General features: G+C 40.5%; 1 protein-coding gene across 1 annotated transcript in view; it reads right to left on the bottom strand.

The window, feature by feature from the left end:
- Positions 1-14,361, bottom strand: part of LOC134868970 (potassium/sodium hyperpolarization-activated cyclic nucleotide-gated channel 1) — a 66,998-nt gene extending 52,637 nt beyond the window's left edge. The window contains exons 1-2 of the mRNA XM_063890394.1: positions 13,805-14,361; positions 7,317-7,740 (exon numbers count right to left, since the gene is read on the bottom strand). Coding sequence (XP_063746464.1) covers positions 7,317-7,740; positions 13,805-14,157 — 777 coding nt within the window. The 5' untranslated portion in view covers positions 14,158-14,361. The remainder of the gene's footprint in view (positions 1-7,316; positions 7,741-13,804) is intronic.
- Between the last annotated feature and the right edge of the window lie 2,770 nt (positions 14,362-17,131).

Below are 17,131 nucleotides of genomic sequence, written 5' to 3'. Positions count from 1 at the left end.
GTGTGTGTGTGTGTGTGTGTGTGTGTGTGTGTGTGTGTGTGTGTGTGTGTGTGTGTGTGTGTGTGTGTGTGTGTGTGTGTGTGTGTGTGTGTGTGTGTGTGTGTTTTCTAATGCAACTGTGTCCCTGCATGGGACTAGGGCGTAGGCCTCAAGGCACAAAGGATTTGGCGTAGCCTGTTAAGGGACAGGTGAATCAGGTCCACAGGAGTCTATAAACCAAGACGACTAATCTCCTTTGACACCACACTCTATTGCTGAGGTGGCACATTGTAATAGCACACAGTGCACACTCCGCGCTAATCTCTCTTTTCATCGTACAATGCGTCTGCTTTCTGTCAGTTTATTGTAGCTATATAAATATAAACCATTACTCAAAAACATCACATGGGTATTTGTCGAATAAGTAGAAACGCAGCTCTTTTTCAACCTCCTCCTGCCTTAAACCTTCAAAATGTCAGTTTGCTTTATAAATGTGTCTAATTTTGTAAAGGTAAAGAAAAGCTATTTTTTAAGTAATCTATTTCAAAAAACACCTTTGAATTTCTGTCTTGGCTTTATTTCAGCATGCTGTATTATAAAAGATCATAAGACACATTGAAAAGGTGCAGACAAACACTCACACCTCCACTCGCAGGGTGTTGACATACTGTGTCTAAAGATGGAAGAGTTAATAAAAAAATTGCTCTGCTGAGACTTTCACACAATAACATGGGTTATTTCAGTGCAGATCTAATTTATTTAGCGTGATGTATCTAAGGGCAGCTTTTCCTCTCCCACACAGTGAACTAGATACCCCGGTCAGTTGACTCACATTTTCTCCCCTTTTACATAAATGTACTGAGCTGTGAATCAACTGTGCACCTTTGGACGGATGCTCGCTGCAGACACCACAAAGAAACAGACCCTTGCGTCCTCGTACTCTATAAAGTCAGCTGTATCAGAATCAAATGCTCTCTTGTTAAAATACAACTCATAACTTGTATCTTTTCCAGGCAGGGGTTAATAGAACAGTCTGAACTTGAGAAGTGACTCAGTCTCTCACATGATGTCGCTTTTCCATGACAGCTCTCTGATTCTGATGCTGATAAAATGGAGCTGCACATATAGGAGGTTAGCATAGCGGCCACTTGCTACAGGCAGCTGTAGCGTGCGTCACGCACATCTCGTTCACTTTTCTATAAAATCATGAATAATGCTCTTATTGCATGCCTGAGATCATGACATAAATCAACACGACTGCATACTGTGCTTATGATTGGCAGGGCGCTTCAGGGCATATTTATTCCATAAATGTATCTCTGGTGATGACACGATGGCATGAGATGATGACACAGACATGCAAAGAAAATAAGTGCAGCCCTTCGTAATTATACAGTATGTATTATCAATGAAGTGGCTTTACACTTTGGCTACGAGGAGGAATAAAGTAGGGGTGGAAAGTGAAGCTTGTAACCTAAAGTCCTGCTTCTGTAGTTTGTTTACACTCATTGAAGCAGTTGGCAATCATCGTGTAACTCACCATGTCTGACAGTGTGTTATAACAGTATCAAAGTACATTCGACTCTGCAACATGAACGGTCAACATGTAATGTGATACACCACAATACCTGTTTAACTAAAGGGGAAAACAAGCCCCAAATTAGGAGGACAATATGTGCATCAATCAAATGCATTCACCAGGGTTTTCTCTAAACCAGGTAACAGGGCGCCCTCTTACTTTCGGCGTGTTATTAATGTGATGCCAGAAAACAATATCTCTGTTCGTCAAAAACTGTGTAATAACTCCAAAAACATGAAAATCGTGTCAAATAGACCGTCAGATGGCCTCAGCAGCTTTGTTTTTACGGAGAATAAATAGGGGATGGATGTCAGGGCTGTCTTCCGTTGGACGATTGGCAGATACTGTGATATCTGAATAAAATGGTTTCTTTTACTGTCCTAGGACACAAAGAAACCGTAACTCTGGTTCTTTGTTGTTTGAGGTGCAATATATGAGTAAGCAGCTTTAAGACATGAGCACACTATTATTTTCCGCTTCGCTCCTTTGCATTATTTTTGCCGGAAAGTGGGCGGGCCGTCATTTTTTGTCCCACTTATATTTGATTTTTCCAGAAAAAGCTCCGATTTACTGTTAAGTAGCTACTTTATTAATTATTTTGGAAACGACGATCGCAGTGAGTAACAGAGCAGAGTCTGTGCAGTTTGTACAACCCACACAAACAGATAAACACGTGTGTGCCATCATTCAAATGTAAGGCGTCAGCTGCCACGCAGCACAACACTTTCCTAGTCGAATATGAAGAAATCTCCTTCAGTATGATAAGAGAATCTCTCATGATCTTACAGCTAGTTTATGGAATTAAGTATGCATGGTAATATATTGCCATATATCAGTCATTTGTCACAACAGACCAACAGGAGTTAACAAGCCCAGAATGATGTTAGCTCTCTGGTTGTTCAGTGTGCTAAATTTGCTTGTAAAATGTTAGACTAATGTATTCATTCAAAATTTTCAATGAAGCATCACACAGGGAAATATAATTAGGTCCCAGTAGATGTTTTACAAAACAAGCATTGATGACTCTTCTGCAGAGAATGGCTTGATGAGAAACAACAGATTATACAGAACAGTGTCAGTTTTCTAAGTCTAAAATATTAGCCTGAACTTGAATGCTCATTTTTTTTTGTATGTAAAGGTTTGTTGATGATTTAATAGACAATAATGGACAATATCCCTGATATTCAGTAAGCAAAATGCAGTGTTGTACAGATCATGTCGCCTCATGAGTCTACACTGATTGTTGAGTAACAGAAAAAAGTCTGTGTTGGGCCTCAGAAAATGAGCAACAACCCCGAGGGGCCTGGTATGCTGCCACAAGTCCAACCTGAGCCCCTGTGCTCGCACTGGGATTTGGCGGGAGGCCTGGTGGCTGTGATGAGCCAGATGTGGCACTGGGAGCTGTGGGGATTCTCTACCGCAGTTTGAAAATGTTATTCCTTTGGTTTGTTTTAGCATGTTTTAATTAAATACAATTAACCAAAATCAGCACTAGACGGACTGGTATCTACATGCACATTCTGGAATATGTCCAACATTAGCTCATGTATATGTAAAGGTAACAGAAGTTGGAGAAAAGAACTGTGACTTTAAGGTCATTGGGATAATTAGTGTGTCTCTGAGAGGGAGTGAAACAAAAAGAAAAAACATAAGGGAAGAAGGGTTGGAAATGAATAGGAGCAGGGGGCAAAATTGCCCTTGAAACATCTAGGAATGGTGGTTAAATTAAAGATGAAGGGCAAATCATGACGATTATATCTGTTCTCATTATTTGATTGAATTATTAAATCCGCAGCAACAAAATATATGTCTTCTGTGGGCCACTATGGTAGTAACTAGTATGTGAACTCATTTCATTTGGAGTTTCTGAAAACATGATGAATATAAGTTAAATATGTAGTCTCTCTTTTAACTCTGTTTTGATTTCACCCAGTCTTGAGGCAGATATCTTGAGTTTTAGCTGATAAATGCTACCTGCTATTCACTAACCTTGCCTGTCTGCAGTTTGGGGCTATTGTGGGGAGTGTAGAGAAGGTTCAATATATTAATTTATGCTGTAAAAGAGCTGATGATTGATAACTGTACATTTGTATCTTCAAAACAAAAAGCTGAAAGATGCTAAAACGTAAAGTAGAAGTGAGGGTGACAGTGATATTCCTCTGTGGAACTTTTCACTTTTCACATTACATTTGAAGCATTATCAATATGTGCAGCTTATTCTAATGTATACAAAACACTATCGTAAGGAAAAAGATTCAATTAGTGGAAATGCTGAAGATCTTATCTAAAAGGTTAAAGAACATGCCCTTGAATAAACATTTCCCCTGGCAGCAGAATCCTTATTGCTCTTTCCGGCGTAAATACAAAGTGCCTAAACACTTTCTGTGTAACATGGAGATCGTACATGTCTTTGAGTCAAGCTAGACAATCTGTACACTGGAAACATGTTGGCACCACTTAGAAAGACTTAAAATATTCAATTTAGGTGCTAACATGTTCCCAAGAAAATCCATAAGTTACTTTCTAGACGTACAAACGTGCACCAACCTGCATTTGGTCTGGTGCTTGTTTAAATTGTGGTGTTTGAGTACACAGCGTATATTTACTGCCCTGCCTGACCTTCACACTGTTTACTGCAATTTCCCTAAGCACCGTGAATTGCAATAATTATGTGTGAGCAAACAAATGAATAAATGATTGAACAAACACAGAAAGAACCCTGCACACATGGAAATAGTAGCCTCTAGTCGCACACAAAACAGGTGATTTGAAATTAACTGTATGCTGTGATGCATTGTCCTGGATAATTGATAAGGAATTCTTTATGCATATGCTAATAACCAATCAAATAAACATTAAATAAATGGAAAAAAGATGGGGTTAGAGCCTTTATACAAAAATAAACTGGTCATGCTAGTGGCCTTCAAATCCAATAAGAGGTTGTAATAATGCTAACTGAAACTATTGTTATAAAATATAGGTTTCTTTTGGCCATCATTGCTTATATTGGCACAGCCAGATGGACTAATTTCAAACTAATGAGAGACAATGAGAGTAAGATGTAAATAAGATGCTTCAGTTCCTCTGTGGGTACTAATTCTGTTGCTTTTCAGCTATTTGAGTTTTTAGTTTAGAGTATATATGTCAACAGAACTGTATGAGGTTGGTTGAAAGCAATAATAGTACGTTCAAAAAACAAATATTAGGTTCAACTTAATAGAATTGCTTTCAACTAACCTAAGACATTTTTGACATAATACATTTAATTAAAGTCAACGTTTCAGTTTTTTCAGTGTACCCAGCAGCCTCTCCATAGCAGTATTTTCTGTAAGATGTTCCCGTTTTGACACAAGCATGTTTTTACTATTGAATTAGTCAAGCTAAGTCTTCACAATCTTTTAAACATGTATAGGTTGGTATCAACCGAGCAGGAAAAACTCAGCTCCTGTGAGGTCAAAATGAAGATTGTTGGAGTATAAGGCCTGAGAGAAGAAGATGATGAACACACCATAAAAAAAAAAAAAGAGTGAGTTGGCGAACCAACAAATCTGACTTAGCCTAGTTCTGGGTCCAGCGCTGATGAAATAACAACCCTCTTTACTTCGCAGAGGGAAGGAAGAGATGGTGACAAAGTGAAAAAAGAGGGGGGCAGGGAGGCACACGACAGATGAAGGAATGACGGACAAGCAAGATGATTTATCGTTGAGATTCACTGTCTGAATAACTAATCCAGCCAATCCCAGGGCTGATGTAATGATTGTTTACTGCTTGGAAGCCACTATGATGGCAGGGGACTGCATTCTCCCCTCCATTAAAGCGCTAATCCTGCATCCTACACCTAACATGTTACGACAGCTTGGAATATTTCCACAGAGTGCCTTTTTCTTTCCCCTCACGCCTCCTTTGGATGTGTCTGATTTGCTGTTGTGTAATTATTCGATGTGTCTGTTTAATGTGGTAAGACCAAAATAACTATTTGATTCCTATATGTATTTTCGAAAGGTTAAACGGAAGGCATGGCGTTGAGAGACAATTGAAAACAAAGAGGGATGACTGAGCAATAGCGAGACGAAGTGCAGGGAGTGAGCTCTGCTGTTGTATCCAAGCATTATGACACATCCCTATATACTGCACCGCCTCACTGTATGCTCACTGCAGATTTTCATTAACCTTGAGGCACCGTCTATTTGTGTTTCTAACCTGGTCCATAACATCTCATCCTCCCACTGTATACAGCTCTGCAAACTGCACGGCGGTATTATATACAGTGCAGCCCCTATCTGAAATTAATAATCAACTTCCCACATATAGTGTGCATGCCAAATACCATAACACCAAGCAACTGCAATCCATATGGTGCTTTTCTCAGAATATGGTTTGTGAGTCTGTGTGTTTCGGTGTGTGTGCGTGTATACAGTAAATCCACATTTGGACAGGCGGTTGAATAATGCTCTGCTGAAGCATGATTAATGGTTTTGTTTTTCAAATGCCACATTATGCACTTAGGGTAATAGAAGCTAGTTTTAAACATACACTGACCGAGAAATATAAGCGATAAACAGTAGAAAAGTGTGCTGCCTCATTGGTAGCCAAGCACAAAGAGGATCTTTTCCGGCTCCAGGAATGATCACTGATCCATACTATGGGGGCTGGGGAATGGGAACGCTGCACAATTCTACTATTAAAACCAAACTCTGGCCAGATTCTCTTCATGATTATAGTTAAATGCTTATGTCTTAATCTTCATACAGTAAATAAACCCTTTCTGTCCTCCCATTGTTACTGATATATCCTGCACAATACACTCCAATGAATGTAACCTCAGGTTGAGCCCTGGCAACAACACAATTTGCTTGAACCGGTGTAACACATAGCATGACACACAGCGGCTATAACAACAGGCGAGACAGACAGTGAGGGGCGGACAGGCAGCTGTGAGGGCAAGGACGTTGAGGATGAGGTGCGAAAGAGCAGCCAGCTTATTAAATAGATTTATGGTTACATTTAGTTTGAAATACATTTTAAATCAAACGTGATTTCGGCGCGCTTTTTTTTTCCAGTCATGATGTGAGAATGTATCTACCTGCTGGAATGGAACAGTCATGATATGGGAAGTGGAATCCTTGAGTGTCTAATGAAATCGTTACCGCGGGAAGGAGAAGGCTAGAGCCCGGTTAAGCAGTCTGAGTCAGAGAGTGCAATGACTCGATGGAGGGTAATAATGTATCAGTCTCTGTAATGTCCGCTGGGGTTTAACCTTGAGGATGTTCACACAAAATCCAACATCTAGTACAGCCATACCAATAAAACATTCATAAGTAGTTCATTTAGCCTCTAATATGCATTTTACCTTTATAAAGTCATGTCATTATACTCCTGCGTACATTATATTATCCCTTAAATCCATATAACCCACTATATAATGCATTATTTCCTGAAAGAAAAGGAAGCAATTACTTTTGATTTCGGATTTTGAATTAATTTCACCCATCAATGAGCTGAAACTGACATTATTACTTGTTATCTATAGATAAGCCTTCTGACCAGAAGTGATTGACAGCACCTATTAGTGTTAAACCTGAACATTTATATCCGTGGGTTAACCTTTCAAGGTTGTTGCCGGGGAGAAGAACCCACACGGAGAACCACCATACAGCACAGAAATCTAAACAATCATAACTCTGCATTTTTGTCCCGCTTTCAGCTTATATAGAAATCTCCTATCCTGATGTGTACAGACAAACACACATCTACCTACCTCCTCCCACTGATGTATGTATCTGATGAGTCGGGACAGTCTCAACAGACGCAGAAGACTGAGGATCTTGGTGAAGCGGACGATTCGCAGGGCACGGGCTGTTTTATAAACCTCCGAGTCAAAGCCTTTCTCCACTATTAAAAAGATATAATCCACTGGAATGGAGGAGAGGAAGTCCACAACAAACCAGCTTTTTAGGTAATTCATCTTGATGATCTTGGGGTCGAGGATGATCTCCGAGCTCTCCTCGTTGACGATCCCCGTTCTGAAGTTCATGACCAGGTCCACCAGGAAGATGGTGTCCGAGGCCACATTGAAGACCAGCCAGGTGGTGGTGGTCTGCTCTGAGAAGAAGGTTATTCCCACAGGAATGATGATTAGATTCCCCATCATCATGATGAGCATTATCAAGTCCCAGTAGAACCTGCAAAGAGACACACAGAAATGACTATTAGCAAAGAATAAAACATGTTGTAGGCAGACAGACCATGTCCACATGGGTGTAAGTGCATTTACATTTCCAAAGTATGTGGTTACACTTCTAAGAGTTTGTTTAAGCGTTTAAAGCCATCCAACGTTTGCATATTCCTACCTTAAGGCTATAAGGGTAAGAATAAACCTAGAACACAAGTAATAGAGTCTAGGTGGAATTCAAAAAGAGCAGCACTTTGGAATCAATTGCTAGCGTCATTATGCTAACTTGAAAACAACAACGGCTAATAAGCACTAAACACAAAGTACAGTTAAGGGATGGAAATGTATTTAGTCATAAACCAAAATATTTGACAATTGAAAAGTTGGACCTGATAATAGCAGCATCGCTAAATTCAGTACAATTCATCTTAAGGGGAATACACAAGTCTGTACCAAAGTTCACGACAATACATCTAATAGTTGGCAAGAAATCCACACATTGTTAGCAGGATTCATCCTCTGGGGAACGTGACAACCTTACACAGCAATTCATCCAATATATGCTGAGATATAGCGGTCAGGACAAAATTGTTGGATCCATTCAGCTAACGTGGCTAAACAACATGACGGTGGTATTATAGTCTGATTCGTTTCCTACTTCAGAACTTTTACTATCAGTATGCCATGTAACATTCAGACAATGTGTCTAAACTATAGGAAATTGTTCAAGACTAAGGTTTATGGATGTGAAGAGGCTCTAAGGTCTTGCTTAATGCTATCCTCACAGCCTCATATGCTTGTGTTGCTACCTAAATATCTTCTTAGTCTTTTGCCAGGTCCAAAAGTTACTGAAAGTAGTAAAACTATGATTCAAGGGCATACAACAATGTGCTGCTGGCCCTTTCCTTATATTAAAGGCTTCAGTACGAGACCATTTCGTCCTCCTTGCTGTGATAATGTCCCTGCCCTCTGTCTTGTGATGAGCAGAGATGTGATTCATCAGCACCCTGCTCTTTTCACCAAGTGTCCTGGGCCTCGATAAAGGCCGAGCAACCGTGAATGAAAATAGATGCTTTCAGGAATCCTATCTCGTGCTAAAAACTCTCCACTGACGCCATCCCTGCCTGCCTGTGCTCTGCCTTGCTGCCCGTCCATTGCTGCCGTTGAAGATGGAAATGGACTGGCTGGCTGGTTGGCAGGCTGCCTGTCTGGCTGGCCACCCAGTAATGGATCTGTTTGAACGAATTAAGACAGGGCCTTGGCTTTATAAATACCCACAGATCATGTGTCCGATAATTGTCTTCACTCCAACTAAACAGGGGTCATCCAGGTGGTTCTTAATATCCACTACAGGTATTTTTATACCAGCAGGCATTGAACTAAAGACCTACGGATGGGACTCTTCATACAATGAGCCTTGACTTTAAACCCGAGCACAATCCATGATGCACTTTGGATTATGTTATGCTGTTTATTCCTAAAGTTTTAATGGTAGAAACAAACTTATGCAACAATGACAATTTGCATATACTTAGCGAATACAAAAACAAACCCTTTATCATACCATGTTGAAATTACATAAATGCTATTGTCTACTTTTCAGTCTGTTGCTTTCCCTACATCTGACATGCCAGGACACAGTGCAGTATGCGTCACGGGTTCTTCTTTTTATTAACATGTATATGTTTTATACGAGGCTTCAGTGAATCTGCTATGAGTCATCTTTTAAATTGCTTTATAACAATAAACACTGAAACAGTATTCATATCTGAAGGGAACAAGGACAAAAATAAAGATGAAACAAAGATTTTATTTTAGGAATCTATGGTTCTGGATAGAACGGAAATTGCTTAGGATAGCTTAATTGGTCTATGGTTAAAAAAGAGAAATATAAGAACAGATGGGAAGTAAAAAAATAACTACAATACAAAACCTCAGAAAAAGCTAAGTTCATTAGCTAGACAAATTCAAGTGGGTTTTTTTTATTCGTAGATTTAAAGGGTAAAACTGAAAAGTCCTTATACAACTCAAGAATCCAACATTAGCATCTGTTCCATTGTAATATTTCAAGTAAGTGCATGATGTTTACCACTCATTAACATAAACAAAAGCCCACACAGTGCCCACATCTCGAGGATATTTCTGTTCCTCTCATGACTTGTGTAGGTGGCATTTACAGTGTACGTGACCTCTAAGACACCCACTTATCCTATGAATAAAAGATTTTGAAACTATAAAACAAGTAGCAAAAGATGCTGCTGAATTAGAGAGGAGCAGTTAACCAAAGTTGAAGAATAAACTAAATCCTTGAAAAACAAACAGCATTTTAGGGATTTGAAAGCAAAGTGAGTGCTCCCCTCTCTCTTTGAAGGGCCAGTCACGAAGTGTGCCAATGCAGTCGGCTCCGACGACAGCTCAAAGACTGCGCCCTGCTCTTGCTACATCATCGACTTAAAGGCTTGCTTCATTGCTCCCACTCTCAAAAAGCACCCAGCCCCAGTTTTACCAGTAGCTAAGAGGATGTGCGCCCAGCTGTAAATTCCACTCCTACTCCAGTAATGCACTCAGTTATCAGCCACACTCCTGCTTCAGGTTCTGCAGCTCCATTGATGTTCTTGACTTCCACATCCACATGGAGCTCTCCTCATACACTCGCCTCCAGCTCCAGCCTATATCTTCCCAGAGGTTTTTCCCCATCAAAGCATTCACATTAGGATGAGCTCTGCACCCTCAGCTAACTCAAGTCATTTCTTGTGCCAAATCCTTCCTAAATTTGTCAACATGCTCCCAAACACACCAACAAGCTGCTGTTCTGATTGATTAAAGTGGGAGCTGCAATCACTGGATCACTGTTCCAAAACACAGACAAGCTTTGCAGCAACACTGCTGACACAGCATTGGCTCCTCTGCCAGATGTGTGCACCCTGCAAGGACAAATTAAAAAATGTGTATTTCTTACCCAAACATATATCACAGAAAAAAACTTTAGACAACAAAGGCAACCAAAAAGTCAGACAAGCTCTTTGCTATATATTGACTTTTATAGCACAGTGGGCTTATTGAAGACAGGAGCATGGAGCTGTAGAACCCAAAAAAGACAACCCATTGAGCTCAGAGAGTGTAGCTACCGCCACTGTTGTAGATCAAAGAGCTAAAAATCCTGGTCAAAATCAAGCCAGCTCATTTCTTCCACCCTACAACAAGTGCTCCATCATAATCAATGTCAGACCTCTCCTGCCAGGCAACAGAGGGAAACCCATACAATCTTACTCAGCACAGTCTTTCGGCCCCAATCCAATATGCAATGTGACGAGTATAACGTGCTCCAAGAGGTGACACGCGAGTGATGTATAGAGTGTGAAAAATGGGATTCAGATCAAATAAATGCCGGTCAAAGTCATCTGTGAGTGATGATGTTATTAAAAAACAGCATATGAGTACAGATCTACAACCAAGCATCATTTTCTGTCCATCCATGTCTGGGAGGGCATTATTGTTTGAATCGACTACAATGTTCCACACTGGATTCTCAAACTGATGAAAAACATGTCAATTTTAAATGACTTTGACAGGTTGCCAGGTTTTCTTTTTCAAACTCTGATTAACTATGACTTTAACTACAGCTACAACACACACATCTGTCTTGGCCAAACAGGCGGCCTCTTTAGAAAGGCCCGAAAGAAGACAACAAATGACAAAGGCCTCTCCTTAGCACGACCTGAGGTGTATGAGGCCATGCATGAGGCCTCACTATAAATCTATGAATAATGGATCTAACTAACCTGCCATTAATCTTTAAGCAGCCACTGTGTACAAAGAATATGTTGGATATTGAGTTTCAAACACTCCTACAAAGCAATATAAAGCCTGTGTGAACAGTGGTGTCATTCATGGACTGTACTTACGTAAGAGTTTTCAATAAAGAACCTACAGGGTTTTCTCTTGGGTCATACAAATATCACCCACAGTATAGAAAAAACAAACAAATAAATTAATTAAGGGGTTAGGTTAAGCCCTACAGTAGAGCATTATTGTAGATTACTTTTTAAGCTACAGTACAAGGGGACCTGGCAAACAAAGTGTATCCTTGCACCTCCATCATTTATGCACCAGCATGAGAGGCATCTTGAAGCACTAGGATATAACCTTAAAGTACAAACCACGGGGCAATCTGTCTTGCAAAAAGGGGTTATGTATTTAAACGGGCTAGAGGACAAGGACTTCCTATAAAAAAATGCCCTTTGGAAAATGTCATGACGAAGGAGCCATTGAGGGGGCTTCATCAGTCTGAGTTTGTGAAATAAAATCTCCTTGAGCAGAGATTTAATTGCAAAAATCACCATTGATGGCCCAACATGTCTCATATTTATAAGATATGCCATGGTTATACATTATATATGTGTACTACAGTCAGATGATCCATAATGGAGCCTTTTCCCGGCATTTTTCCCCTCAATTCTTCATCTCTTAAACAAAAAAAGCATTCAGTAGATCAGCCCATACACTTAAGCAAGTCATTTATAGCCAGCTGTAAAAGGGACGTATCACTGAATTGTAACCTTTTGCCCATCTTGTAAAGGGAGGTCAATTTCCTTACATAATTGTTTTCACAGACCGCTAAGCTCATTGACTGTTGTGCTACTAATCCTTGCCCACCATCATCGTACATCTGTGTGAGCACATGGGCATGTGCATATGCCTGTGTGCCTGTGTGGGCGAGTGCAGGGCATGCGACGTAGCATTATTTTTAATGTGAAACAGTAAGTGCAGTTAAAAGCTATTGTGATGTTATTGCATTAAGATCAATGTCCCAATAACAGTGAGGCAAAGCTTAGCGGTGACAAAAGTGACGTTTTAGAGTTCAGATCTTTATATTAAAATTCAGCCTGCACACTCTGAATCAGGAGCAGCATTCAAGCTTAGAGAAACATTGTGCTGCATACTCAGGCCTGCTCCGAGTTCAGGACCATGGACAGCTCTGTGTTACAGAAAGCGGGATCAACGTGCCCTTGCGTGTCACATAGCTTCAATGGAAAAGGGGGATGATTGTCACCATCAAGCCATGCCAAGGGACACCGGCGCAGATGAGATGCTTAATTGGTTGAGTGGTGAACTGTAAACATGCAGCTTGTAGAGAACCAGTCCTGGCTGTACCTGATCTCATTTGTTTACCATTTGACTGTGCTCTGCCAGAGATGTTAAACAAATTAGAGCACATTAGAAGCAGTTGGTCTAAACTCACACTGGCTGGACTCATTTGCAACACTATACTCATCAGAAATATGTGATAATAGAGTCTGGTTTTTCATCAGGCTAAATGTAGTTTACACTAACAGAGAGAATGACAAGACATAAAATACCATGGCATGTGGCATCCGACAAGGAAGTAAGTGTGACATGATGAGCCCCTTTAAAAACAAACACATTCCTTCACATTTCCTCCACCCCCCAAAACACATCACTCATCCATAAGTGTTGTCAAGTGTTAGCCAGATTAATTTTTAATGATTAATTCAAAAAACGGCCATTTTCTTCCTAATCGTTTCCCTGCACGATTTTACCGCATTCTGTGCATTTTTTTTTTGCACACAGGCCCGTCGCCTTGTACCTCCGCCTACAATGAAATGTTTACAACCGTGATGGTGCAAAGGCACTGTCACATTGTGTCCAGGTACTGTCACCTCTACACGGGAATATATTGCAAAGAGGACCCGACTCTGTGGTGTTATGGGGAAACAATCAGGAAAAGGTGCGCCTGTGTGTGTTGACATTCACCATCCTTTTTCCAAGGACATCTCACTGATACACCTTTGTAGCCTTAGTGCATCCCTCTCTGGTATACTAAAAATGCCGCAATGAAACACAGACAATCGCCGAGTACATTTTGTCAGTGAATCCCTGAACCAGTGGAAGCCTGATATGCCTAAATACAGATTAGCGTTTGCACTTCGGGGCAGGCTGTGCCGATGACAGAGCGTCATGTGTGAAAGTGTATAGCTTGCAGACCCCCGGGTGACGGGAGGGGTGGATGAAAAAAAGAGGGAGGGTGAGCAGGTGTTTTTTCCAGACCTTACCTAAAATCGCTATATGGATGAATGATCCAGTATCCGGCCGTTTGCACCCTCTCTTGTTCTTTCTCCACGGCTTTCTGACTGCCGAACATTCGCAAGGAGAACTTATTCACTCCGGGCTGCATCATCGCCCCAAATTGCCTCTGCATAAAACCATGTTGCCTGGCCGCCGCGTCCAGATCGTCAAAACCGACCATGGCCTCTTCCCGCTCCCCTTTGAAGCCCACTGAGTTGCCGTGGTCCTTGTTCTGGCTCCCTGTGTTATTTTTCTGTATCGAGTCTTGCCTCTGAAAAACATTATTCCCATCCGCCTTTTCCTCCTTGTTGCTGGAGAACGAATTCGATTTGTCTTCCATGGTGTTTTAGTTTTCCCGTTGTTCTTTTTGGCAAAGCGTTCCGTCTCCTGCTCGGGAGGGCTGCGCGCAAAGCTCGAGAGGACCCGCCGTGAGCTCTCCTGGGTTTTTGCTTTTTTCTATTATGTCCTTCAAACTGTTCAGCTCCTCTGCCTTCAGAGCGAGTGCTGCAAACTGAGACAGAGTGCCCGAGAACCCTGTGGATCAGGTTTCTTGGGTTACCGCCATCTACCGACGGCCCCGGCTTCTACCGTCCAAAGCTTCTGTCTCACTTCGCACGGCACTGCGGTTTAACTGGCACATGCCCCTGCACCTTATTTACATAATGTGGCTCATGATAGCCCCCCCGGTCACCTCTCCCCTCCTCTGCCACCAGTAGCACACATGGTCAGAGGAAGCAGATATCACAGGAGCATAACGCGTTATATTAAGTTAATGAAGACGTGTTTTTAAATCAATTGACACAGCATGCATGCCTCCTGTAGCTCGGCTGGCGGCAGGTTGGTTTCCTACTGAGGAGTGAGAATAGAAGACATCACGGTGAAACAGATTGTGATGCCGGTGTGATCATAGCCCCTGCTCACATGAGGAAACTAGTTGGACATCTTGCGGAAATCACACCTTTTATAGGTGTTTGAGATATGGTCCAACATTTAAAGTGTGGGTGAACTGAATGCATAGCACTGTCTATAGTTGCAAGGGAGAGGGACTTGCACCATATAGGCAAAATTAGCAGCAGTTTGCATTGCAAGAAGACAATATGCTCCAAATAAAACAGCATGGTGCATTTTAGTTAATAAGGTAATGTTTGATGAATGCATTATGACATGTATACATTTAGGGATTACAAGCTCTAACAACTCCTAAAACAAACTACACACTTTGTAAAATCAACAGATCATAGCATGATTGAATTATAGGGTTCCTTTTTGCTTGGATAAACCAGCCACATGCACATTGGGCAACAGGCAGAATAAATGATATAAAATGAACTACTACCAAATTGTCCCATTTACATGTGTAAACATTTGCCCTTACAAGTTAACGCCATGCATTCAAAATAAGATTGAAGAAAATTGTAGAACATTTATTCAGCGTACTCACTATTATACAACATATTATACAATTATTACTTGTGAATGCAGGATTTTAACTTACATGGAGTCTGAACATTTGCAAAAACCAACTAAAGATTATTCTTCCAAATGTGTTCTTTTATCTTGTGTTGATTGATTAGATTTAATATTGGATGTTTAAATTAAAACAAAACTCAGAACTGGAGAAAAATCTATATATACATTTATTTATTTACTAATAATGACAGTATATATGTCATAAAGAAAATCAATACAACAACGCCATGTGCATGCATAGAAATTGAATGGACACCCCCTTACCCCCCACCCCTCTTATAATTGTCCTGTTCTGTTTGTGATGTGAGCATTTTCCTTGTCCTATAGGTCATTAAACAAAAAGGCATATTGGATTGGTTTGACAATCAATTCTTTTTCTACATCAATTTATTTAGCAAAATGCCCAAAAGCTCAGCCTCCTCCCATATGTTTTCTTTCATCAAGTATGTAGAGTTTGGGGTATACTTATTGTAAGCGAAACATATAACCTATACCAACCATACTTCATTTCAGAAAGACATCTTGTACTTTTTCCTGCAATACACCTATTCAGCAGCATTCGATAGCTATTTTCAGGTGAAAGTTGTGTCCAAAATAACACAAAATCTCCCCTACAGTAAATACATTAGAATAATAGCTCCATCTTCACAATCTGAAATAACACCCTAACTCCTTACGAATAATGAATCAACAATTAGAATCAAAGAATGAACGGTAGAATAATATAATATTGACCTCTAATGGAGTATTCTAAAGGAGTATATTACTTTACTCTCATCTTTATATATTATATTGTGAATAAAACGTTCATTAACATACTGTAAGTGCTTGATTCTTTGAATGAATACATGAATATTGAACCATTTAGAAAAAGCTGATACTTAAACTTTAGGGTGAATAAAATAATAGAAACTCTTCCTAGAGGCGTTAAAGAGCATCATCGAGCTAGACTGAGACTCTCTACACAATGTGGCATAACACAACCACACTGAACACACACACACACACACACACACACACACACACACACACACACACACACACACACACACACACACACACACACACACACACACACACACACACACACACACACACACACACACACACACACACACACACACACACACACACACACACACACACACACACACACACTGTCTAGCTGTGTCCATCACCATGAGGGCATTAGATCAGATAAGTTGCGTTTGGCGGTAGAACGTGATGTAATGATACAAATGTTATCGTAAACAAACATTCCTGGGTTTTGTTGGTGCGTTGTATCTCCCAGCTTTGTTTGTGTTAGGTTTAGGATTAGTTTGCATGCCAACTGTTTCCCCCTACACAACGCTTGTATAACTTGAGCAATAGAGTTCATGGGACAGGGAAGGGTACATACAAATGAAAAAAAAAAAATGTTGCATAAGATTTATGGCTTAAAGTAATACTGAAATTCAACAAAGAGCAAATCCCAGATGGCCCATTCAGATGTCAGGGAATAAGTACAACACAACAAGAATACATTTAGGTAGGGGGGATGTGCGTCAGATGTTTTTCAAGTACGATAAACCTTTCATTTCAGGTTTGGCCACAAATCTTATCCCAGATTCCAAGTGTTGTCATGCATCTGGATCTGCAGGATGAGGACCTATATAATATGACCTTATGCAGCTTGGAAGTGTACATTAAAAACCTTAATACACTGTATGCTGTATCATATTCAAAATGATCCCGGCGGGGTTTAATCCTGCCTTACGTCCTACGACAGAATACTCAGAAAATGGTGAGCCAAATATCCTGCTTCTTGCCTGATAAAATGTGCTCCTGTTTTCTTGCGATGGACT

The sequence above is a fragment of the Eleginops maclovinus genome, chromosome 8, assembly GCF_036324505.1.
Source record: "Eleginops maclovinus isolate JMC-PN-2008 ecotype Puerto Natales chromosome 8, JC_Emac_rtc_rv5, whole genome shotgun sequence".
NCBI classification, from domain to species: Eukaryota; Metazoa; Chordata; class Actinopteri; order Perciformes; family Eleginopidae; genus Eleginops; species Eleginops maclovinus.
The sequence above is the reverse complement of the archived record's forward strand: the minus strand, read 5'-3'. Positions and strand labels throughout refer to the sequence as shown.